Source organism: Gobio gobio (assembly GCF_949357685.1).
Source record: "Gobio gobio genome assembly, chromosome: 5".
Taxonomy (NCBI): Eukaryota; Metazoa; Chordata; class Actinopteri; order Cypriniformes; family Gobionidae; genus Gobio; species Gobio gobio.
This window is the reverse complement of record NC_137101.1, coordinates 15,423,973-15,446,051: the sequence shown is the minus strand read 5'-3', so window position 1 is coordinate 15,446,051 and position 22,079 is coordinate 15,423,973. Positions and strand designations below refer to the sequence as shown.

The 22,079-nt window shown below is 37.2% G+C and overlaps 2 protein-coding genes across 3 annotated transcripts; both read left to right on the top strand.

Moving 5' to 3' along the window:
* Nucleotides 1-11,526: 11,526 nt before the first annotated feature.
* Nucleotides 11,527-12,461, top strand: ifng1r (interferon gamma related; the record flags this gene model as incomplete). The annotated part of the gene is made up of 4 exons (XM_079816476.1): nt 11,527-11,673; nt 11,868-11,930; nt 12,022-12,243; nt 12,375-12,461. The coding sequence occupies 4 exons, from the start codon at nt 11,527-11,529 to the stop codon at nt 12,459-12,461; spliced, it is 519 nt and encodes a 172-aa protein (XP_079672602.1).
* Nucleotides 12,462-18,419: 5,958 nt separating this feature from the next.
* ifng1 (interferon gamma 1) lies at nt 18,420-20,567 on the top strand. 2 transcript variants are annotated; one of them, XM_079816533.1, is made up of 4 exons: nt 18,420-18,668; nt 19,115-19,180; nt 19,324-19,527; nt 20,249-20,567. In XM_079816533.1, exons 1-4 carry the CDS (start codon nt 18,555-18,557, stop codon nt 20,384-20,386), a joined length of 522 nt encoding a protein of 173 aa, XP_079672659.1. In that variant the 5' UTR covers nt 18,420-18,554; the 3' UTR covers nt 20,387-20,567. The 2 variants fall into 2 exon arrangements, with proteins under 2 accessions (XP_079672659.1, XP_079672658.1); XM_079816532.1 differs by having other exon boundaries at nt 18,459-18,668; nt 19,115-19,192; nt 20,249-20,446.
* The last annotated feature ends 1,512 nt before the right edge of the window (nt 20,568-22,079 follow it).

Here is a 22,079-nt window from a genome sequence, read left to right as displayed (position 1 = left end):
TCCAAACTGAATGTTAGAATGGGAAAGAAAGGTGATGTAAGCAATTTTTAGCGTGGCATGGTTGTTGGTGCCAGACGGGCCGGTCTGAGTATTTCACAATCTGCTCAGTTACTGGGGTTTTCATGCACAACCATTTCTAGGGTTTACAAAGAATGGTGTGAAAAGGGAAAAACATCCAGTATGCGGCAGTCCTGTGGGTGAAAATGCCTTGTTGATGCTAGAGGTCAGAGGAGAATGGGCCGACTGATTCAAGCTGATAGAAGAGCAACTTTGACTGAAATAACCACTCGTTACAACCGAGGTATGCAGCAAAGCATTTGTGAAGCCACAACACGCACAACCTTGAGGCGGATGGGCTACAACAGCAGAAGACCCCACTGGGTACCACTCATCTCCACTACAAAAAGGAAAAAGAGGCTACAATTTGCACAAGCTCACCAAAATTGGACAGTTGAAGACTGGAAAAAAGTTGCCTGGTCTGATGAGTCTCGATTTCTGTTGAGACATTCAGATGGTAGAGTCAGAATTTGGCGTAAACAGAATAAGAACATGGATCCATCATGCCTTGTTACCACTGTGCAGGCTGGTGGTGGTGGTGTAATGGTGTGGGGGATGTTTTCTTGGCACACTTTAGGCCCCTTAGTGCCAATTGGGCATGGTTTAAATGCCACGGCCTACCTGAGCATTGTTTCTGACCATGTCCATCCCTTTATGACAACCATGTACCCATCCTCTGATGGCTACTTCCAGCAGGGTAATACACCATGTCACAAAGCTCGAATCATTTCAAATTGGTTTCCTGAACATGACAATGAGTTCACTGGACTAAAATGGCCACCACAGTCACCAGATCTCAACCCAATAGAGCATCTTTGGGATGTGGTGGAACGGGAGCTTTGTGCCCTGGATGTGCATCCCACAAATCTCCATCAACTGCAAGATGCTATCCTATCAATATGGGCCAACATTTCTAAAGAATGCTTTCAGCACCTTGTTGAATCAATGCCACGTAGAATTAAGGCAGTTCTGAAGGCGAAAGGGGGTCAAACACAGTATTAGTATGGTGTTCCTAATAATCCTTTAGGTGAGTGTATAATTTCGATTTATATATCGTAATTACTATGTGGCAGAAATTGGCTTTTTTTTAACATCAATGGTGCTTTTGCAACGCAACAAACAGGTAACTAGATGGCCTTTAGCTATTAGATATAAAAACCACACTCACTAACAAGTTTAATGATCTAAAGGGATACATATAATATGTGATGGTGATGCAACTTTCTAGACTGGGTAAACCCAGCCTGATCTGCTGGCGATTTGATTTCGCCCTGCAGCTCAGTCTGGAAACCTGTACATTCATTTCTACTGCTTCTGTCACACTTTTGCGGGAACCAATCATAGACTGTCTTATCCACCTGCTATTGGCGGGTTTAACACTATGACGGATAGAGAAGTGATGGATCGATGCCCGTTGATCACGCCTCTTGTGGTCTGATTGGTTGAAGGACTATCCAATTGTGTACAGACAGTCATTTGAATTATGCTCGTTTATCACGCCTCTTGTGCAGTAGAAAATACATTGCAGACTCCCCAGACCACTGTTCAATCTTAAATTGAGCTTGGTCTGGTGATAGCCAGACAAGCAACTTTCAGTTTTTTGAGCCATAGTTTACCTCAACCTGCTTGCAACCCAGTTTCTAGAAGGTTTGTTGGGTGGCTTATGACCATGGCAACATTCAATAAACACCAGTTCAAACATATGAATCCTTGTGAAAGTTGTCCATTGGGTATGGGGTTGGGAAAATGCAAGGTACACATTTTATCAGTTCATGCTTTCCCTGGGAATCAAACCCACAACCTTAAGACTGTTGACGCTCCACTGTTTGAGCTACAGGAACAACTCGTGAAACTTGCACTGTATGCATAATCCATACCTCAGGATATACGGTGCACAACTTCATTTACATCAATATGGTTTTAAGATTTCTGAGGTTCAGATTCAGAGAAGTGGTGTTTGTTGCTACACCACATTTGAAGGGGAATTCAACTGAAAAACTAAGTTGTAGCTTAAGCAAATTTACATCACCACAAATTAACCACTAATGCAAAGTAATGCATATGGGATAAAACATTTTATAGTGATAATTTAGCAATTGATTAGAATGTTTTTTGCCAACATATGCACTTTAACACGTAAACAAACACTTGTGGTCAACAATGCATATGAAACATATGCAGACTCATACAGCTGTGCATACGTTCATATGCATGCATTAAAAACATTTGATTAAAAAAAACATATGGCTGTTAGATATAAAAAGCAGATGATAACCACTGATAACAAGTTTCGTTTTCACACAAAACAAAAAATGATATCTGATAACCAACTTTCAGTTTGCTATTGACTCATTGGGAGCGCATGTCAACATGCCCCCAACCCAGTTTCTAATGGTCCGAAAGCGGATTGCAACCATGGCTATTCTCAAAGGCCACTTCGATCTTGTGAATTGTTTGAGTTGCTCCTGGGGTATGGGGTTAGTGTGACGTCACTTACATGAGAGCATCTCATCTTACCTTCATCTTACATCTTACCTACCTTCATAGAAAAGAAACAGCAGGAACACCAAAAACCCAAACTACCACTTTTTATAGCGTTGCTCTTTTTAGGTTGTGCACCTTTATAAACCCCCGGCCCCTTTCCGATCATCAACACTAACCTGCTGACTAGCACCAGGTCACAACGTCGTGTTTAAAGTCGCTTCAAACACAAACACAAAGAATATATTCTTGGCTCAACATGGTGCTGCTGTGAGGACTTCTGTTAATAGCATCTCTTCAGACAACCGACTCTTTCAGATATAGATGGTCCACAAGCGAGAAGACCAAAATGATGAGGACAAAAATTCTCCATCTGCAAGAAAACTATGTAAGTGATATCTACTCTCATGAACTTCTGCAGCGGGTTTGAAAGCAATTCAGTCTGTGTAAAATAGATGATCACTTCAAATCCTACTCATATATGTATGCTATAGTTTGGTTTTGCAGCTAATATTAGCAAGAAGATACCTATTGCATAATAAACTTTGACACTTTGATCTTAGATTAGGGGTTAAGATTCACAAGAGATGCACATTCATTCATTACAGTCGCTGTTTTATGCCCACTTTCTTTAGAACACACTTGGCACAGAATGGGCTGAAAAGTCTGTTTTTGGTTCTTATCTGGACAAGCTGAATGTAAGTTTTTACTATGCAAAAATATGAAAATGCAATTCAATTATATATATCCCTATGTATGTATTTTGCTAATGATATTTGTTTCTCTTAGTCCAAGGCTCCCTGCACTTGTCAGGCACTGTTGCTCGAAAGAATGCTGAACATCTTTGAAGATATTTTCCAAGACATGATGAACTCTACTAAGAATTCTGAGAAATCTGAGAATAAAGTGAAAAATTTGAATTATATAATACATGAGGTGCAAAACCTTAGACAAATTTACAGTAAAGAACAAACTGTGTGGAAAGAGCTTCAGGAAATTGACTTAGTCAAGGTAAACATAAAGAGAAAGTCCTGTCTTCATTGTGAAAAGTGTACATTTTCAGTTGTTGAATTGCTGTTCATGAAATGATATACGATATGATGATATGATATGATATCTAATACATGTTTGTTCTCGCTCAGGTGAAAGATGCAACAACCCAGGGAGGAGCGTTAAATGACTTTCTCATGGTGTTTAATCAGGCAGAAAAAGTGACAACAAGGTGGATTAAGAAGATCCAAAAGTCCTGTCTTTCGTTTAGTAAACTTGTGTTTTGTTATTGTATTAGCCTATTTATTTATAAATTATATGGAAAAATTATAAAAAATGTATGTTTTACTTCATAATGTACTCTTCTACACAATCCATAACTTAAAATCTACCTTATTCTCATCACAGTGTGTTTGCATCATTTACAGCATACAGAAACGTTGGACGACGTTGGTCCTCTTGAAACGGTGGAGGTTGATTCTCTTGAAACAGTGGAGGTTGATTCTCTTGAAACAGTGGAGGTTGATTCTCTTGAAACATTTTGTGAGCGTCCCTGGCTAAATGGTTAATTACAATAAAACTATTTTGAAATCATTTACGGCTTAGCTTGTTCAATAACACACTTTACAATGTACATGAATTTGATATGACACACAATGTTCAAATAATTGTGTAGTGCATGGATATAAACATCCAGTTTTAGACAATTTTATTGTTATTTTCGTAAGTCATGCTACACCTAGCAATGTTTCTACATGTTAATGGGTTCAGAACGACTCAAATGTCTGGTAGTGTGTGATTGGATTTGTTTAATGTATGATCCAATTTTTCCTGGCCTGGCGCTCGTGCACCCATGAGTGCAGTCGCGTGTCTGCTGAAGTGCTGAAACAGCAACAGGTTATTTTACTCTCAAGTAATCTTAGACAAGTTGTCCAAGATTATTGTTTGCTATATTAGTATGGCTGTATTTTTTCTCTCTTTTTACCATTCTGATTGTTGTTTAAGGCATCAATTATATTAATAAAACGGATATGTAGGTCATCTGGATAATAATGGGTCTTTCAGCAGCAGTCAGTTGTCACCACAGTTTTGAAAAATGCTATAAAAGTGGGCGTGGTTTAGCGGTGGAGTCGAGGGGAGACTGACAGCACATCAACGGCTTCTGATTCAGACAATTTTATTTTGCTCTCATTAAAAGCATCAAAGTTTCCCACAAATACATGCTGCAATTGACCATTAAGTTACCCGCAACACAATATACTTTTTTGTAAGTTCACGTTACACAAATACATATATATCCTGTGACACCTATAATTCAATGGACAATTAAATGCACATCCATACGCAATTTGTTCTCTGCATCGAAAATATATATGAACACGCTGTTGCATAACTTTGATAACTTTTGAGGCTTATTTTGTGGAGTTTTTATAAGCCGTTTGGTCAGTTAAATGGCCGTAAAGAGTGTTTACACTCAAAGTGTGGATGAATCGGGTTTGTCTCGTAGACTCAGGACCTACTGAATAGAACGTATACAACGCAGAAACTCATACAAAGCAAAAATGCATCTCTCACTTACTGTATGTGATCTCACTGTTTGAAGCGCCAGTCAGAGGAAATCCCTGGTGAAAAAAAAGTATACTTTATTGTATTTCAAGTATATTCTCTTTTTCAATAGTATATTGTAAATATACTAACAAAATTGTACCATCTTTAAATATATAAAAAGTATATTAGCATCATATTTTCACAATGTAACTTTTAATGCACTTTAAAATAATTGTATTTTAGTATATTTTAGAAAAATATATTTTAGAAAAATATACTTAAAATGAAAGTTCTGTGTACTTTTTAAAAGTGTACTTATTTGAACATTACTTAAATATATTTTTAGTATTTTTTAAACTGTGCTCAAATTTGTCATTGTAACAATGCACTGAAAGCACATTTTAAAAATACGTATTAAATATCCTTAATTTGTAGTATACTTAAAGTTAAATTTGAGTCATGTTTAAGGTTATTTATTCATGCTTAAGTGTTAAAATTAAGCATGAATAAATAAGTGTTAAAATATGACTAATGCATTAAAAGCCCATGTTTTTATATATGCAGTGTACAAGCCCTACTGTAGTTGTGCTTTAAGTGTAAATATGTTTAATGAGTTTACACTGGCAGAGAAGAATCGTGTTACAATCGCACACTAAAATATAACGCAAGAAAATATGAGTTGAGTATAGGGCTTGGGCGTTGTGACGTCATTACTTGGCGTGGCGGCCATGTTGATGGCCTCCTTTACTGCTACTCGGACTACTACGCACTGTTTATAGACGTACTCCCTCTCAGTCGTGTGTCTTAATTTGATTAATTTGGCGTCGAAAATGGATTAACTTTCCACCGCTTTCCTGCTTGGAGGCGCAAGTATCCGAGGTAACAAAGAGTCGTCGGCTTTCACAAAAGGACGCTGTCAGCTGGATGCAAGAGATGATGTGGAGAGCACAATAAAAAATGCCCACCTCCGAATTCACGTGGAAAGGGTGATTGGAACTGTCCGCAACAAGTACAGTATTTTGTCAGATAAAGTACCGATTCACATGGTGTTGCCAAGCAAGGACGAAGACATGACATTCCTCGATAAGATTGTGTCTGTATGTTGTGTTCTGACAAACATGAGCCCTAGTGTTGTGCTGAAATAAATGTGCATTAAATACAGCCATAAGTGTCTGTTGCATCCATACCCACAATCTTCACAACAAATATACTTAAATTAAATGCATGTGTCTTATAAACAAGACGCAATAACAGTATAATGTGCAAAAGCAAGAAGTGCCACACAAACAGATGTTTTTCAGTGTTTATTTGCAAGTGCACAGAACGGTGAAGTGCAGTTGGAATGCTTCAAGGTAAAAGGTTAACGTTACATAGGCTTCATGATCTGCAGCTCTTGAACCCATCCATTTGTGAACTGCACATTTCATATGGATCCAAACCGTTAATAGTTCCGATTTTGTCCAAATACCGGTCCCTGGATTCCCTATTTAACGTATCCCGGTAAATTCCACATCCTTTTCGCGATTTTAACATAATTTTTCTTTCTCCCAACTCTGCTTCTCCTCGTTCGATTTTCTGTATGTTTACATTCGCGAGGCCATCAACATGGACACCACGTCCCAGAATGCAACGCAGCGCCCAAGCCCTGTTATCGGAATTCAAATGTCTCTTCAACTTGTCTGTGACCAATCAGATTGTGTTGTTCACCGCCTGCAGCCAATCAGAGGCAGAGCTGCTGTTTGTACTCGTCTGTCTGACGCTCTCTCCCTCATCACTCACTCACGGGAGGTTTGCAGCCTGACCTTGATGGAGACGGTGAACTGGCTCAGAATAAAATGACCTAACGTTACGTGATCCCGAAAAGAACTGGAGAAAAAGTCCTGCTGTTTGGAGGTAAGACTAATGTAAATGTGAATAAAAGTTGTATGAACGCTGTTTGACCTTATGTCTTGTATATTCTGTGTACAGATGCTGTTTCTTCACGAGTTTTTGCTGTCAACAGCCTCTGATGTGCAAGCGGCCATCAGACGCAAGTGTAAAATTGAGCAGCTCATCAGAAAAGTGAATATAATGTATCATTTATATTTGAGTATAGAGGGTCAGTGGAGTTGGTCCAATAATATATGTTGTTTTTTTTAATCTTCCAATGTTCTTTTAATGAAAAACAAGATCATTTTGTTTAGTTTTGGTGAAACCATGTGAAGTTTTTGGGCTTGTTAATGGACTCTCTTCACAGACTTGGTAGCACATTTAAACAACTGTATTGTGTGACATTATGTCATTCAAAGTATATTGTGCAATGTATAGCTAAGTAATAATACATTATATTGTTATTGACTACAAAGTGTATATTATTTGTATTTAGGGAAGGTAAAGTAAATAAATAAACCTGGAAAAATAATATATTCATAGTATATTGCTTGTGTGTTCTGAAGACACTGGTAATTAATTTGTAATGTACTTACAACACAAATAAATATACTTATAATAAAAATAAAGTATACTTATAACACAAAAATATACTTATTATACAAATAAAGCACATTTAATATCACTAATCAAGCATGTAATTAGTCTATACTTAAAGTGTACTAAGTATACTTAAAGTTGTTCCAATTTAGTACATAAAAGTACACTAAATACACTTCAAATGATGCTTTAATACAACTTATTTACAACTAAAATATACTTAGTGCAAAATTAGTTGTTTCAAAATAGCACACTTCAAGTTAACTAAACATTAACACACTTCAAGTATACTGATAATTAGTCTGGCTGCAAGTATACTTAGCATACTTTTTTTCACTAGGGATGCCTATCAACACATGCTATTATGAATAATTAAGCACGTGCTGTCATGAATTAAGCAACGCGTCTTCTCATAGGATAAAGACACGCAGTCTCATGAATAATTATGAGATATCGATGAGTCATCGCCGTACTATAGTACGAGATATGACATTGACATGAAGACGAATTTAAACCAGGAAGTTGAAATAGAGCAAAAAGGTTTCTAATTAAATAGTTTTCTCCCACATTAAGAACTAACAGATGGTAACATTGTCTTCCATGATGTCCAACTGTAACGTACTGCTCTGAGACAGAAGGTAGAAGATCCAAATGCAGCTTTATTCAGAGGGTAATCCACACTCGTAGTCAACAAACAGGCAAGAGGTCATAACAGATAATCAGTCCAATACAGCAAACAAGACAGGAGAGACAGGCAAATGGGTAATCCACGGAACAGGCAAGAAATCCAAAACCAGAGCCATGAAACCAGGGAAACGCTCAGAAATGCAGTGATACAACATACAAGACTTCGCAGTTAATGATAGAGTGAACATGGTTATATAGGCTGGGGTAATGGGGTAATGAGGTAATAAGACACAGGTGCAAACAATGAATGATGATGAGTCCGGGCACAGGATTATGGGTAATGTAGTTTGTGATGGAGTGACAGTCCGGGGTGGAGTGCCCTCAGGAGGTAATCAGGGGCACTCTCACTTGTGATTGTGACACCAACACACATAATTCTATTAAAATCTCAGAATATTTGGTTTAGGGTTTCATGACCCTTTAAGGGAGCACTTTGCACGCATTCATGTCAAACCATGCACACAGCAGCCTATTGCTTTTCTGTTAAAAGTGGTTTGTGAATATTAATACTTTAATAACAAGTAATTTATCTGGAATGTTTATGCGGGAATGTGTAGGCTAACAAATGTGACACATCCTGGACCCTTAAATTACTTTCATCTGCTATTGACAACTTTAGTCACTTTCGCCCACTGATGCCACTAGTGATGCCAAATAGCATTTTAATTATTTCCAATTAATGTATTCCTCTCATCTTCACTGTGGTTTTAAGTGCAGAGACAGGCAGATTTCTCAGTTTCAGAGAACTGATGGTGCCACACGACGTCTGACGGAATTCTGAAAAAACTGGCCACAGGCAGAAAAATATTAATTAAGCAAATCTTCACAGATCAACCACCAATTCTACTGAAATGACGGGATTGCATGCAGCACAAATTTACTTTTTAATAAGCATTTATGCATTTGTCAGACAGTGTTAAGTCACACACACCCACGCACACCCACATATAAATATTCAAAATATTCAACTTTAATGCAATATATATACTGTATATATATAAGTATTGCATTAAAGTTGTATATTTTGAATCCTTAAACTTTTTTTGAACCAACTTCAGATGGATGTGAAATCATGAAAATGTATATTACTATTACCAAAAGTGCCCACTGTATAGAAGCCCATTTTTGAATGGAAGAAAAAATCATGTAAATCATAGGACTTATAATTATCAGATAAAAGTCAAATTTTGAAATACTAAGTTATAATTATATTAAAACATTAAAATCATGACAGTCAAAATTGTGAGATACTAAGTCATAATTTTAAGATAAAAAGTTTAAACAAATGTTATATATCATTTCGACTTATATATCATAATTATGACTTAGTATCTCACAATTTTAACTTTTATGTCATAATTCTGATTTACCAAAGTGTTTTTTTTTAATTATGTGGCAGAAATTGGCTTTTTTTACATCAATGGTATGCTTTTGCAACGCAACAAACTGGTAACTAGATGACCATTAGTCATCTAGATATAAAAACCACACTCACTAACAGGTTTAATGATCTAAAAGGATACATATATGTGATGGTGATGCAACTTTCAGTGTGTTGAGTCATAGTTTACCTCAACCTGCTAGCAACCCAGTTTCTAGAAGGTGTGTTGGGTGGCTTATGACCATGGCAACATTCAATAAACACCAGTTCAAACATATGAATCCTTGTGAAAGTTGCCCATTGGGTATGGGGTTGGGGAAAAGCAGAATATCTACAGAATAAAAGAAAGCTCTATAGAGAAGTAGTCCACAAAAAAACCAAAACCAGACGGACATCCCCCGTCAATTATTTATCCCACTGGACTTAACAAAAAAAATGACAAAGGTTTCATTAATGTCTTGTGTAATCATTTATATATTTAACAAAAATGCACGTACAAAAAGACATAAACAGATGTTCAAACAAGTTATCCTTTGAAATTAATATGAATAAAGTTTAAGAATAAAAGGTGTAATTTAAAAGCTGGCTGTCTAAGATGAAAATCTAGCATGAAATAGTATAAAAATCATGCATAAAATTGTCAATTTAAATTCAAGATAGCAATACCCATTAGAGATGAGAAACATCAATACATAAAACAACCTTCTAGTAACACTTTATTTTTTAGCGCTCTACAATGGAGAAGGGACAGGGGTATATCTATATAGATCACTTTATAAGTCAAACTCAAACCTATATCACTCACATGGGCACTAAGACTTTAATGTGCCAAGTATGTATGCAATTGCTGAACCAAGGCTTTTTGCAGACACTTTTATCCAAATAAACTACATTGCATTCAAGGTACACATTTTATCAGTTCATGCTTTCCCTGGGAATCAAACCCACAGCCTTAAAACTGTTAACGCTCCACTGTTTGAGCTACAGGAACAACTCGTGAAACTTGCACTGTACTGCACTGTATGCACAATCCATACCGCAGCATATACTATGCACAACTTAATTTTCATCAATATGGTTTTAAGATTTCTGAGGTTCAGATTCAGAGAAGTGGTGTTTGTTGCTACACCACATTGGAAGGGGAATTCAACTGAAAAAAAAACTATGTGGGGAATTCAACTGAAAAACTAAGTTGTAGCTTAAGCAAATTTACATCACCACAAATTAACCACCAATACAAAGTAATGCATATGGGATAACATTTTATAGTGATAATTTAGCAATTGATTAGAATGTTTTTGCAGCACCAAACACACACAGCTACATATGCATATGTCAACATATGCACTTTCACACATATAAAAGAAACACTTGTGGTAAACAATGCATATGAAACATGCAAACTCATGCAGATACAGATGTGCATACGTTCATATGCATGCATTAAAAACATTTGATTAAAAAAACACATGGCCTTTAGATATAGTTGTTGGATATAAAACCAGATGATAACCACTGATAACAAGTTTCGTTTTCACACAAAACAAAAAATAATAACCAACTTTCAGTTTGCCACTGACTCATTGGGAGCACGTCAACAAGCCCCCAACCCAGTTTCTAACGGTCCGAAATCTGATTGCAACCATGGCTATTCTCAAAGGCCACTTCGACCTTGTGAATTGTTTGAGTTGCTCCTGGGCTATGGGGTTAGTGTGACGTCACTTACATGAGAGCATCTCATCTTTGATAGGAAACCTTCATAGAAAAGTAGCCCACAGAAACACCAAACCCCAAGCTACCGCCTTCATAGCGTTGCTCTTTTTTGGTTGTGCACCTATATAAACCCCCGGCCCCTTTCCTATCATCAACACTCACTTGAATTCGCTCAGTCGCTTCAAACACGAACACAAAGAATGGATTCTTGGCTCAACATGGTGCTGCTGTGTGGACTTCTGTTAATAGCATCTCTTCAGACAACCAACGCGTTCAGATATCGACGGTCCACAAGCGAGAAGACCCAAATGATGAAAAAAAAAATCCTCCATCTGCAAGAAAACTATGTAAGTGATATCTACTGTCATGAACTTCTGCAGCGGGTTTGAAAGCAATTCAGTCTGTGTAAACTAGATGATCACTTCAAATCCTACTCATATATGTATGCTATAGTTTGGTTTTGCTATAGATTAGGGGTTAAGATTCACAAGAGATGCACATTCATTCATAACAGTCACTGTTTTATGCCCTCTTTCTTTAGAACACACTTGGCACAGAATGGGTTGAAAAGTCTGTTTTTGCTTCTTATCTGGACAAGCTGAATGTAAGTTTTTACTATGCAAAAATATGAAAATGCAATTTAATGATATATATCACTATGTATATATTTTGCTAATGATATTTGTTTCTCTTAGTCCAAGGCTCCCTGCACTTGTCAGGCGCTGTTGCTCGAAAGAATGCTGAACATCTATGAAGATATTTTCCAAGACATGATGAACTCTACAAAGAATTCTAAGATTTCTGAGAATAAAGTGAAAAATCTGAATTATGTAATGCATGAGGTGCAAAACCTGAGACAAAATTACAGTAAAGAACAAACTGTGTGGAAAGAGCTTCAGGAAATTAACTTAGTCAAGGTAAACATAAAGAGAAAGTCCTGTCTTCATTGTGAAAAGTGTACATTTTCAGTTGTTGAATTGCTGTTTATGATATGATATACGATATGATGATATGATATGATATCTAATACATGTTTGTTCTCGCTCAGGTGAAAGATGCAACAACCCAAGGAGGAGCGTTAAATGACTTTCTCATGGTGTTTAATCGGGCAGAAAAACACAGTGGCAAGCATTAAGAAGATCCAAAAATCCTGTCTTTCATTTAGTAAACTTGTGTTTTGTTATTGTATTAGCCTATTTATTTATAAATTATATGGAAATAATTATTTATTTTTTTACTTTACAATGTACTCTACTACACAATGCCTAACTTAAAATCTAACTTATTCTCATCACAAGTGTATTAGCATAATTTAAAGTGGAGGTTGATTCTCTTGAAACATTTTGTGAGTCAATTATAATAAAACTATTTTGCATTCATTTACGGCTTGACTTGTTCAATAACACACTTTACAATGTACATGTATTTGATATGACACACACAATGTTCAAATAATTGTGTAGTGCGTGTAGAAAAATATTAGACATTCGGTTTTAGACATTTTATTATTATTTCCGTAAGTCATGCTACACCTAGCAATGTTACATGTTATTGGGTTCAGAACGACTCAAATGTCTGGTAGTGTGTGATTGGATTTGTTTAATATGATCACATTTTTCTCTGTGACTGTTTACAAAGTCAGCAAGTGAATGATGCCTTGCGTTTCAGATTTTAAAAGTCATGTAGTGTATTGCGGCCTCAAGTACTTGACACATTAAGGAGTGAATGTCATACAAACAAGCTCTAAAATGTGAAAGAAAAATTTATTTGATCGTATGAACCAGAACTACAGACAAGTATTCCTGTAGCGTAAACAGTAGAGCAAGACCTATAGCACAGGGGCGTCCAAACCTGGTCCCGGAGAGCCACTGTCCTGCAGAGTTTAGCTCCAACCTTAATTAAACACACCAGAAGCAGCAAATCAAAGTCTTCAGACTTACTAGAAACAGAGAAAAGCTGTGTTCAAAATCACCCTATACCCTCATTCACTATTCCCTACATTACTCCACTAATATAGTCCATGAATGAAAAGGAGTGAGCAATTTCAGACACTGAGTGCGCTGGAAGGGCTGCCGCTTTTGCATAGTTTGTTGTAGTCTTGCTGTTTAATAATCATTTATTTAATAATGAAACTAAGCAAACTCTGTCATGGAAATTAACATGTATAAACCTTATTCAACTGTATTTACCTGAATGATATTATGCACATTGAATCAGCAGTTTGGAAAATGGATGGATGATTCAGCTGCAGGCACCATTCATTTGGCACGACCCTCGCAGTGCATTATGGGCATTCTCCAGCCATTGAGTGTAGGCCTACATCAGTTGTAAACTTGTTATTGTGGTGCATTATGGGACTGAATGAGTGCAATTGTTTTGGACACCCCTACAAATGGCTTTCGCCTCAAATAGTGCCCTATTTAAGGGTATAGGGGCAATTTCAGACATAGCCATGGTCTTAATATTGGGAGATATAGGGTCCGTGGCTCTACCATTGGAGAAAGCATGATGTGTGCCTTGTTAACCAATCACATTACAACCTTGACGTCATTGAATTTCATTCAGATTTGTGCAACAGTCAGTCACTGTTTGCGGATACCGTAGAAATGTCACTGAATCATACCTTTCATGCAATTGTCTGTGGCTTCTCTTCATTTTTTTCTGTGTAAACACTAAAAATAGATAAATCAATAACTAATGTTTAAGAGCAAGCATGGTAACACTTTACAAGATTAAGTCATGCTTAACTAATGCACAGATAATCACGTTAATGTATGACTCATGAAGAACTAAACCATTAATGATTACTGCATCAGCAACTAATAAAGATTCTATATGATTAATAGATTAAGTAATGTATGAGTATGTTATAATGTATTAATTTCTTAATAACATATAGTATTACCTAATAGTGTAAATTAATGCGTTAATTACCACAATGAGTCAAAGCCATATATTTCAACTTCCAGTTGTCTGCTTTAATATAGTTAATTAATTAATTTCAAGGTATCATTATGCTATGACTTGACTTGTTGAGGCACATGACTGTTAACTAATTGTTGATTATGTCATTTTGGTTTTGAAAAGGTTTTTTGACACTAAGCCATGGATTTCAATTTCCAGCCCTCTACAAGATTCCCCTGTCAGATAAAATGCCTGTCCAGTAACTTGTTGTTCATGGCGCAGGAATATGTCAGGTTAAGCTTGAGGTCTAAGATTCAAAGGAGGAACACTAAAAAACATGCGACACTGCTTTTTTTGTAACACTGGTCTGGACAAAGACAATAGAACCCATTATAATCAGTGATACTACACTGGATGCTGCGCGGCATTACATGACACAGCAAAACCCGACAGGAAACTGATGCCACAATCTATTTCTGACGTACTCCAAGCTCTTGCGCTACTTCTGTTACGAAGGACAAATAGACTTGCAATGGTTTGTCCTGTCCAGTGTAGACAGCTGGTCACGTCCAGTTTAAACACAGTGTTACAATGGTCAGTAATTCCGATTCTGGTGTGCTGATATTTGTGTGCAGCCCAACTTACCCATCCTTCAAACACATTCTTTGACATTACATTCACTGCTCCACAGACCTTTCGTGTGGATGTCAAAACCTATAACCATACTTAAAAATGTGTTAATAGTCAGTCATAGCATAATGCTACATCTACTAATCATTAGCTAATGTTTAATAAAGTAGACAACTGCAAGTTGAAGTACATAGCTTTGACCAATTGTGGTAATTAATGCATTAATTTACACTATTAATACTGTATCCCATGGTTTCACAGAAAAGGCTTAAGCTAGTCCCAGACTAAATTGCATGTTTGAGCTGTTTTAACTGAACGCAACCTGCCTGTCAGTGCCATTGATTTGTCTCAAGTTGCACACCAGTAATGTTTTTTAGGGCACGTTTATAAAAGCTATTTAAATGCCTTAATTGAATGAAGGCCTAACCCTGGCTTAATCTAAGGCCTGTCTGTGAAACAAGGCCTATATATGTTATTAAAGGGTTAGTTCACCCAAAAATGAAAATTCTGTCATTAATTACTCACCCTCATGTCGTTCGACACCCGTAAGACCTCCGTTCATATTCGGAACACAAATGAAGATATTTTTGTTGAAAGCTGATGGCTGAGTAAGGCTTCAGATAGGCCTCCATTGGCATTCAGTACACTTATACTCCCAAGACCCATAAAAGGCACTTAAAACGTTGTTACAAAATCCATCTCACCACAGTGGCTCTACAATAATTTTACGATGCGATGACAATAGTTTTTGTGCGCAAAAAAAAATCAAAATAACACCTTTATCCAGCTTGTTATTGTCTTCCGTGTGTGCCTCCACAACGCATGTGCGAGAATATGACGCAGATCCGGCGCTCGGACACATTACCCAGAAGGGATTTGTTTACAAGCAGAGGAAGACGCGCGTGTCTAAGCTGTTGGATTCTACATTGATCGTGCTTTAGGTCTCAGCGTAGTTCTCAAAATGGGGATAAAGTGGCTTTGCTAGAAACTTCCAGGCAAGTGTGTTGGAGCAGGTTGAGAGCTAAACTCTAAACTGCAGGACATTGGCCTTCCAGGACACCCCTGCACTAGCATCACTAAGGTCATGGGTTTGATCCCCAGGGAATGCATACATCCTCATATGTCTAGTCACTTCAGTCTCTTGCTGTATCTTAAAGGATTTGTTCACTTTTAAATCAACCTTTGCTGATAATTTACTCACCCCCATGTCATCCAAGATGTCCATGTCTTTCTTTCTACAGTCGAAAAGAAATTAAGATTTTTGATGAAAACATTCCAGGATTTTTCTCCATATATAATGGACTTCAATGGGCTCCAAATGACAGTTTCGGTGCAGCTTCAAAGGGCTTTAAACGATATCAAATGATACCAGACGATGAATAAGGGTCTTATCTAGCGAAACGATCAGTTTCTGCAAGAAACCGAGCAGTATTTATGCTATTATTTTACCTCTTATCAGACGAACGTGAACATCTCTGAGCTCCGCCATAACTTCCGCTAAGTGAGGTCAAAATACGAGCGTGGTCATAGATATATCGATCGTAGATGCCTCATTCTACTGATCCGTGCAGGCGCTAATGAGGCATCTACGTATACATCTATGACCATGCTCGTACGCAGAAAGAAAGACATGGACATCTTGGATGACATGGGGGTGAGTAAATTATCAGCAAAAGTTTAGTTAAAAGTGTACTAAGTCCTTGTCAAATGGAACAACCCCCACCCCTCACAAAAAATGCCATCAATAAGCCATCAATTTATCTTCGATCACTACAAACCATCCAACCGACACTACAAATAATTATCCTATTGATTTCCACTCAGAATCAAAATGAGGTTCACGAGTTCACACTTACATATAATTCATAGAGTAAATTTAATGCGTATTTGGCGTGCTGTCCGGGGGGAGGGCTTCGAGCTCGGTCTTTGGCCCGAACCCAGAGTACCCCCCGTATGTAAGTGGTTAGAACTAAAAGAGCAGAAACGTGGAGAAGGGGTGGTGGAGGGATGCTGATGAACTGTCAACAAAATGGAGGTGAGACGGCTGCGTATATATACACCTCTTTGTTGATTAGCTGAGTACTCTCCACCTGTGTCAATTATCTGAACATGCTCCTCCACCTGTGTCAATTATCTGAACGTGCTCCTCCCGAACTTTGTTTAATAAAACATCATTTATTGAATATATTTGGCAAAATATGGAATTTTAAGCTGATGATTAGCAACAGTGAAACCATACGAAAGTGATAAGTAAACAGTTCTTAGAAGGAATATCCTTTTTGGTTTCCACGTGGTCTGTATGATGTATAATGAGGAGTCTGGGGCAACACCTCTCAACAACCACACCCGCGTAAAATCAACCACGCCGATGACGCTGTACTGGAAAATTCGACATACCTCCAACATTGAGGTCCGATGAGTGATGGTCGATAGGAATTCAAGTCACACTTTTCCTACTTTTTATGACGTACATGTTGTGGGATTTTCTATCGTTCACGTTTTTGGTCTAACCATAACGTAACTGTTTGGAGGTGCTTAATCATGAAAAATAGCAAGCTGAAATAAGCCAAGTCAAGACACGCTTCTTCAAATTTCAGATGGCCTTCCTAGATACATATTCTTACCTCAAATTCATCACCTCAACTGACCTGGTAGGAAAGTAGCTTCCCCTTTGCGAAACCATACCTGTCTCTCACTACTCATCACTTTTGAGTCCGTCTTCCTCTCGTTCTCTTTCTCTGTCACTATCTCTCTTTTCCTCTGCGTGTAAGGGGTGAACTTTTGAAGTGTTAAAACCTCAAACGCTAGTTGCATCTACTGATGAGCAACAGCGCAACTCAGTTTTTCTAACATCAGAAAGCCAAAAACATTCTTCTTTATCTATATAATCTCTTCTCAGTGTCTTTGCCCTGTATGTGGCAATCCCATGAGATCACATGTGTGATTCTGAAGAACTTCTAGTGAATGTTTCAGCCCATTTTTGTTCATTTTTCCACCAACTGCATTTAAAAGAAATAACACATCAAGGTTAATCACTCTTATACTCAACAATAAAAGTCTTATTTAACTTGTGATTGCACAGATAAGCCGTGTGAACAGTTTATTGCATGTCAATACATGTAAAAGTTGAAAAGGGAATTAGAAAAGAAAGTGACGCAAGTTAAAAAGCTGCTAAATTTGGTGCAAGGCCATTATTTGAAGCCTTAGGATAAGAAAAAACCCACTACTTTCTTCCTTATCGCCAGTCATTAATACACGAACATCATTGGAGTGGCCATACCTGCACTGACGTTAAGGCCCAGGTGGCCCGAACCCCTTACTGAATCACCAAAAATATTCCCAACCACAAAACCACCAACAGCCCCGCCCAGTGGCATCCACGGGATTCCAGCCGAGAAAATGAGTGGTGGGCTCGACAGTGCTGAGCAGTATCATGGTGCATTGTGATTTAAAGGAAACTTAGGCTGTAAAGCCACAACTTCACACCTAGATCATAGCTCGCTCGCTCGTTCTCATACATAACTATAAATACCCCATTCACTCGAACAGATGCATTCAGACCATCACCAGGACACGAGAACAGTCGGGTGTCACACAACAGCGTAAAAGGCAACTTCGACTTTTAAAAGATATAGGAATACAAGTCAAACTTCAGCGAACACTGAAACTAACAAGGACTGTGATTACGCAACAAATGATGGCCTTATACTGGGGAGTATGTTTGATGGCTTTGGGATGGATGACATATGCCAAGGCCAGCGTCCCGGAGAACCTGGACAAGAGCATTGATGGGCTGAAAGCGTACTATGTAAGTAGACAGGTTCGAATTTCCTTCATATGTCACATCACAGACAGGAAGTGTAAAAAAAAGAGTTAAAAAAGTAAAAACTAATAGGCATAGACAAAAGTGTAGTGTTTCAGGATACGTCCTGCAAGATACTCAAAGATGGGCCGCAAACCTTTTTTGGAAAAGACGGCTTTACAAACTAGTCAACTTTTACTGCAATTGGGTGGTTAAGAGGTAATACAAAGCAGGAAGTATAATATACCATTCATACAGACTGAAACTTCTACATATGGGCATTTCTTGCATGGTGGAACATGTCTGGTCTGTAGGTTGAGTTTGGGTTTCAGATGCTAATAATAATTAAAAAAAAACATTCTTCTGATTAAGTGAGAAAAGAAAGTAGTTCAAAATGACTAAGAGTCTAAAATGGTAACCGGTATAAATGTTGACCTTTTCATTTCTTCCAGATACCAGATGAACATAAACTACACAATGCACACCCTGTCTTCCTGCATGTCCTGAAAGACTTAAAGGTGAATCTTGAGGTAAATAGCCTCTTTCAAAATAGTCAATGTAGCCTTTCTAAACCAAAGGGAATATTGTTTTCATACATCCAATATGGCATATCCTGTGTTGACTGCCCATTGTGCTCATGTGTGTTGTTTTTGTGTGGCAGGAAAGTGAACAGAATCTATTGATGAGCATCATTATGGACACATACAGTAGGATATTCACTCGCATGCAGAACGAGAGCAAGGATGAAGCTACAAAAGACAGATTGGCTTATGTTCAAGACCATTTGAAAAAACTGCAAGAAAACTACTTCCCAGGCAAGAGTGCAGACCTCAAGACATATGCAGAAAACCTATGGGCGATTAAGGTGAGATGACAGTTTCAGATTCTGTGTAACTAAACTTGACACCAAGAAGCATTGAACATCAAAACTTTAGAGCTATATATAGATATATAAAAGTATGTTTTTCTATACCTGCCAATGGCCAGTTAACTGAGACATATTACTGGTCATAAAACAATAACAAATCTAAATTAATATTTATATTATTTTAGAAAAATAAAATGCAAAATAATATGCATGTAAAATATATAAATATATATAAAATATGCAGTGCATATGCAGTGCTCATATATATAAATATATATATATATGCGTATAGGGACCATGGAAAGTTGACCAAAAATAATTTGCACAGCTAAGAAGTTGCAGGAATGATTTGCCTCATATTGCTGCTACATTTCATCACATTTTATCATGCTGCTACATTTAGTTATATAGAACTGATATTTCACTACATTTTAAATGTGACCTCGGTTAAAAGGCCGCATTTGGTAACCACACAAAAGGAGTTTTACTTCTAAAAGTGTGTAATCAAGGTTTGTGGGCCCGGCTTTTTGAAACAACTTTTTCCGTTATAATGCACAATATATTTGCTGGATATTATGCTAGATCAAATTAAAAAACACACAAGTTAGAGTGTAAATTTCTCTTTTTTTTACTTTGTGTCCACTCAAAGTCAATAAGATGAATATACATATTTGCCATTATATAGACATATCACTGATCAAATGCTTTGCCATTGCAGGAGAATGACCCAATCATCCAGCGCAAAGCATTGTTTGAGCTCAAGCGTGTCTACAGGGAAGCAACACAGATGAAAAACCTGAAGAACAAAGACCGCAGGAGACGACAGGCCAAAAGCATCAGGAGGCAGAAGTCTTAGTAGATCTTGGAAAATCAGTGTTATTTATTCTATTTATAAAGATTATGTTGTGCACAGGAGATAATTGTTCAAACTGACAGTATTTATTTGTCCTTATTTATTTAAAAAAACACTGTAAACCACTTGCTATTTACGTAGCAAAATTTGTAAGGTCTATGACTAAATAAAATATTTTTTTTTAATAATGCTTGTGCTGATTTCATTTACTTTTTAAGATATGCCAGTCTATGTCTACATGTTAAGACATGTTTCTATTGACACAGAAATGTCCCCTGTCCTTCCTCAGCATTTGAAACTCTTTTTCATCAAGTTTCATTGATATTAAATTTGACTTGGCCCCAGGGCCGTTTTTAGGCATAGGCAAACTATGCGGTCGCCTAGGGCGCCATCAGTGGGGGCGCGCCAATGAGCACATATCTGGCACTAGATTTTTGTGTGTAAAGGGTGTCACGGCCACCCTAAAATGTTATTGCCACCCCCACTAGTTCCCCCACACTATTGGTTCAGAGAACTGTCAATCTGACGATTCCTATATGCCGTTGGATCAGAGTACTGTCAATTAATGTCAAAAAAGTTTGCGTTTGGAGCGCTGGCTCAATGACACCATTAAATCAAAGAGCTCGGTCAATGCTTTGGCAAGGTAATGCTTTTTTTAACCATACAATAAAGCTAAATTCAAACTAAAGGCCAATTAAAAAAACATGTACAGTAAAAAGTGCACAAATATGTATTTTGTTAAGACAGTTTTTGTGGCAGTCGAGAAATCACGCTGTGAAATAGAATATAATTTGTTAGAGGCAAAATATAAAAGCATTTCATAATGAAGTGAGTGTGCAGTTATATTTTGACTCTATAACGCTTTCTTCTCTTACTTGCACCTCCAAAAGGTGTTTGCGCCAATGCATTGTTAAAAGAATCAGTGTGTTTTGTAATTGTCCCATATAAAACTTTAACGTAATAAAATAATAAAATGTGCCAATTCACAACATTAATACATCCTATATTAAATCACTTTGTCGAAATAAACACATCTTTATGGATGGTGTTGAATGCTGAATCGATTCATTCAGTTCTAATTGTGCTTAATGCAAGCAGTGATATACACACAGAGGGCATAGCGTTGCGTTATTGGGGAAGTTCAAGCATCTATGAGTAACAAAAAACACTGAATCAGTATTTATTCTTATTACTTTCATGTGAAATGTAATAATTACACGTAATAATTATGTAGTTATGTCTGAGAACAATTTCTTAGCAACTAGGGATTGCACAAATCCCTATATATATATATATATATATATATATATATATATATATATATAGGCCCAGGGCTATACAGGCATCTGGCAACACAATGGTATTACTGGTATTAATTTTAATCCTTATTAACAAATATATACAAATATAATTTAGTATGTATGTATTTTTTAATTAATACCAGTAATACCAATGTTGCTTTTAAAAATTTGACTGGGGGCACCAATAAGGATTTCACCTAGGGCGTCAAAATGGCTAGAAAAGGCCCTGCTTGGCCCACACATCAATGAATGTGACATTAAAGACTAAAGAGCCACTGAAAGCAAAAGAAATCATGGCTTCATCATCATATTACATGTTTGAAATCAGACACCAAATTCAACATATAGAGCCCTGAGGAAAAAGACACTTTTGTCACACTTAAAGGTGTGAGAAT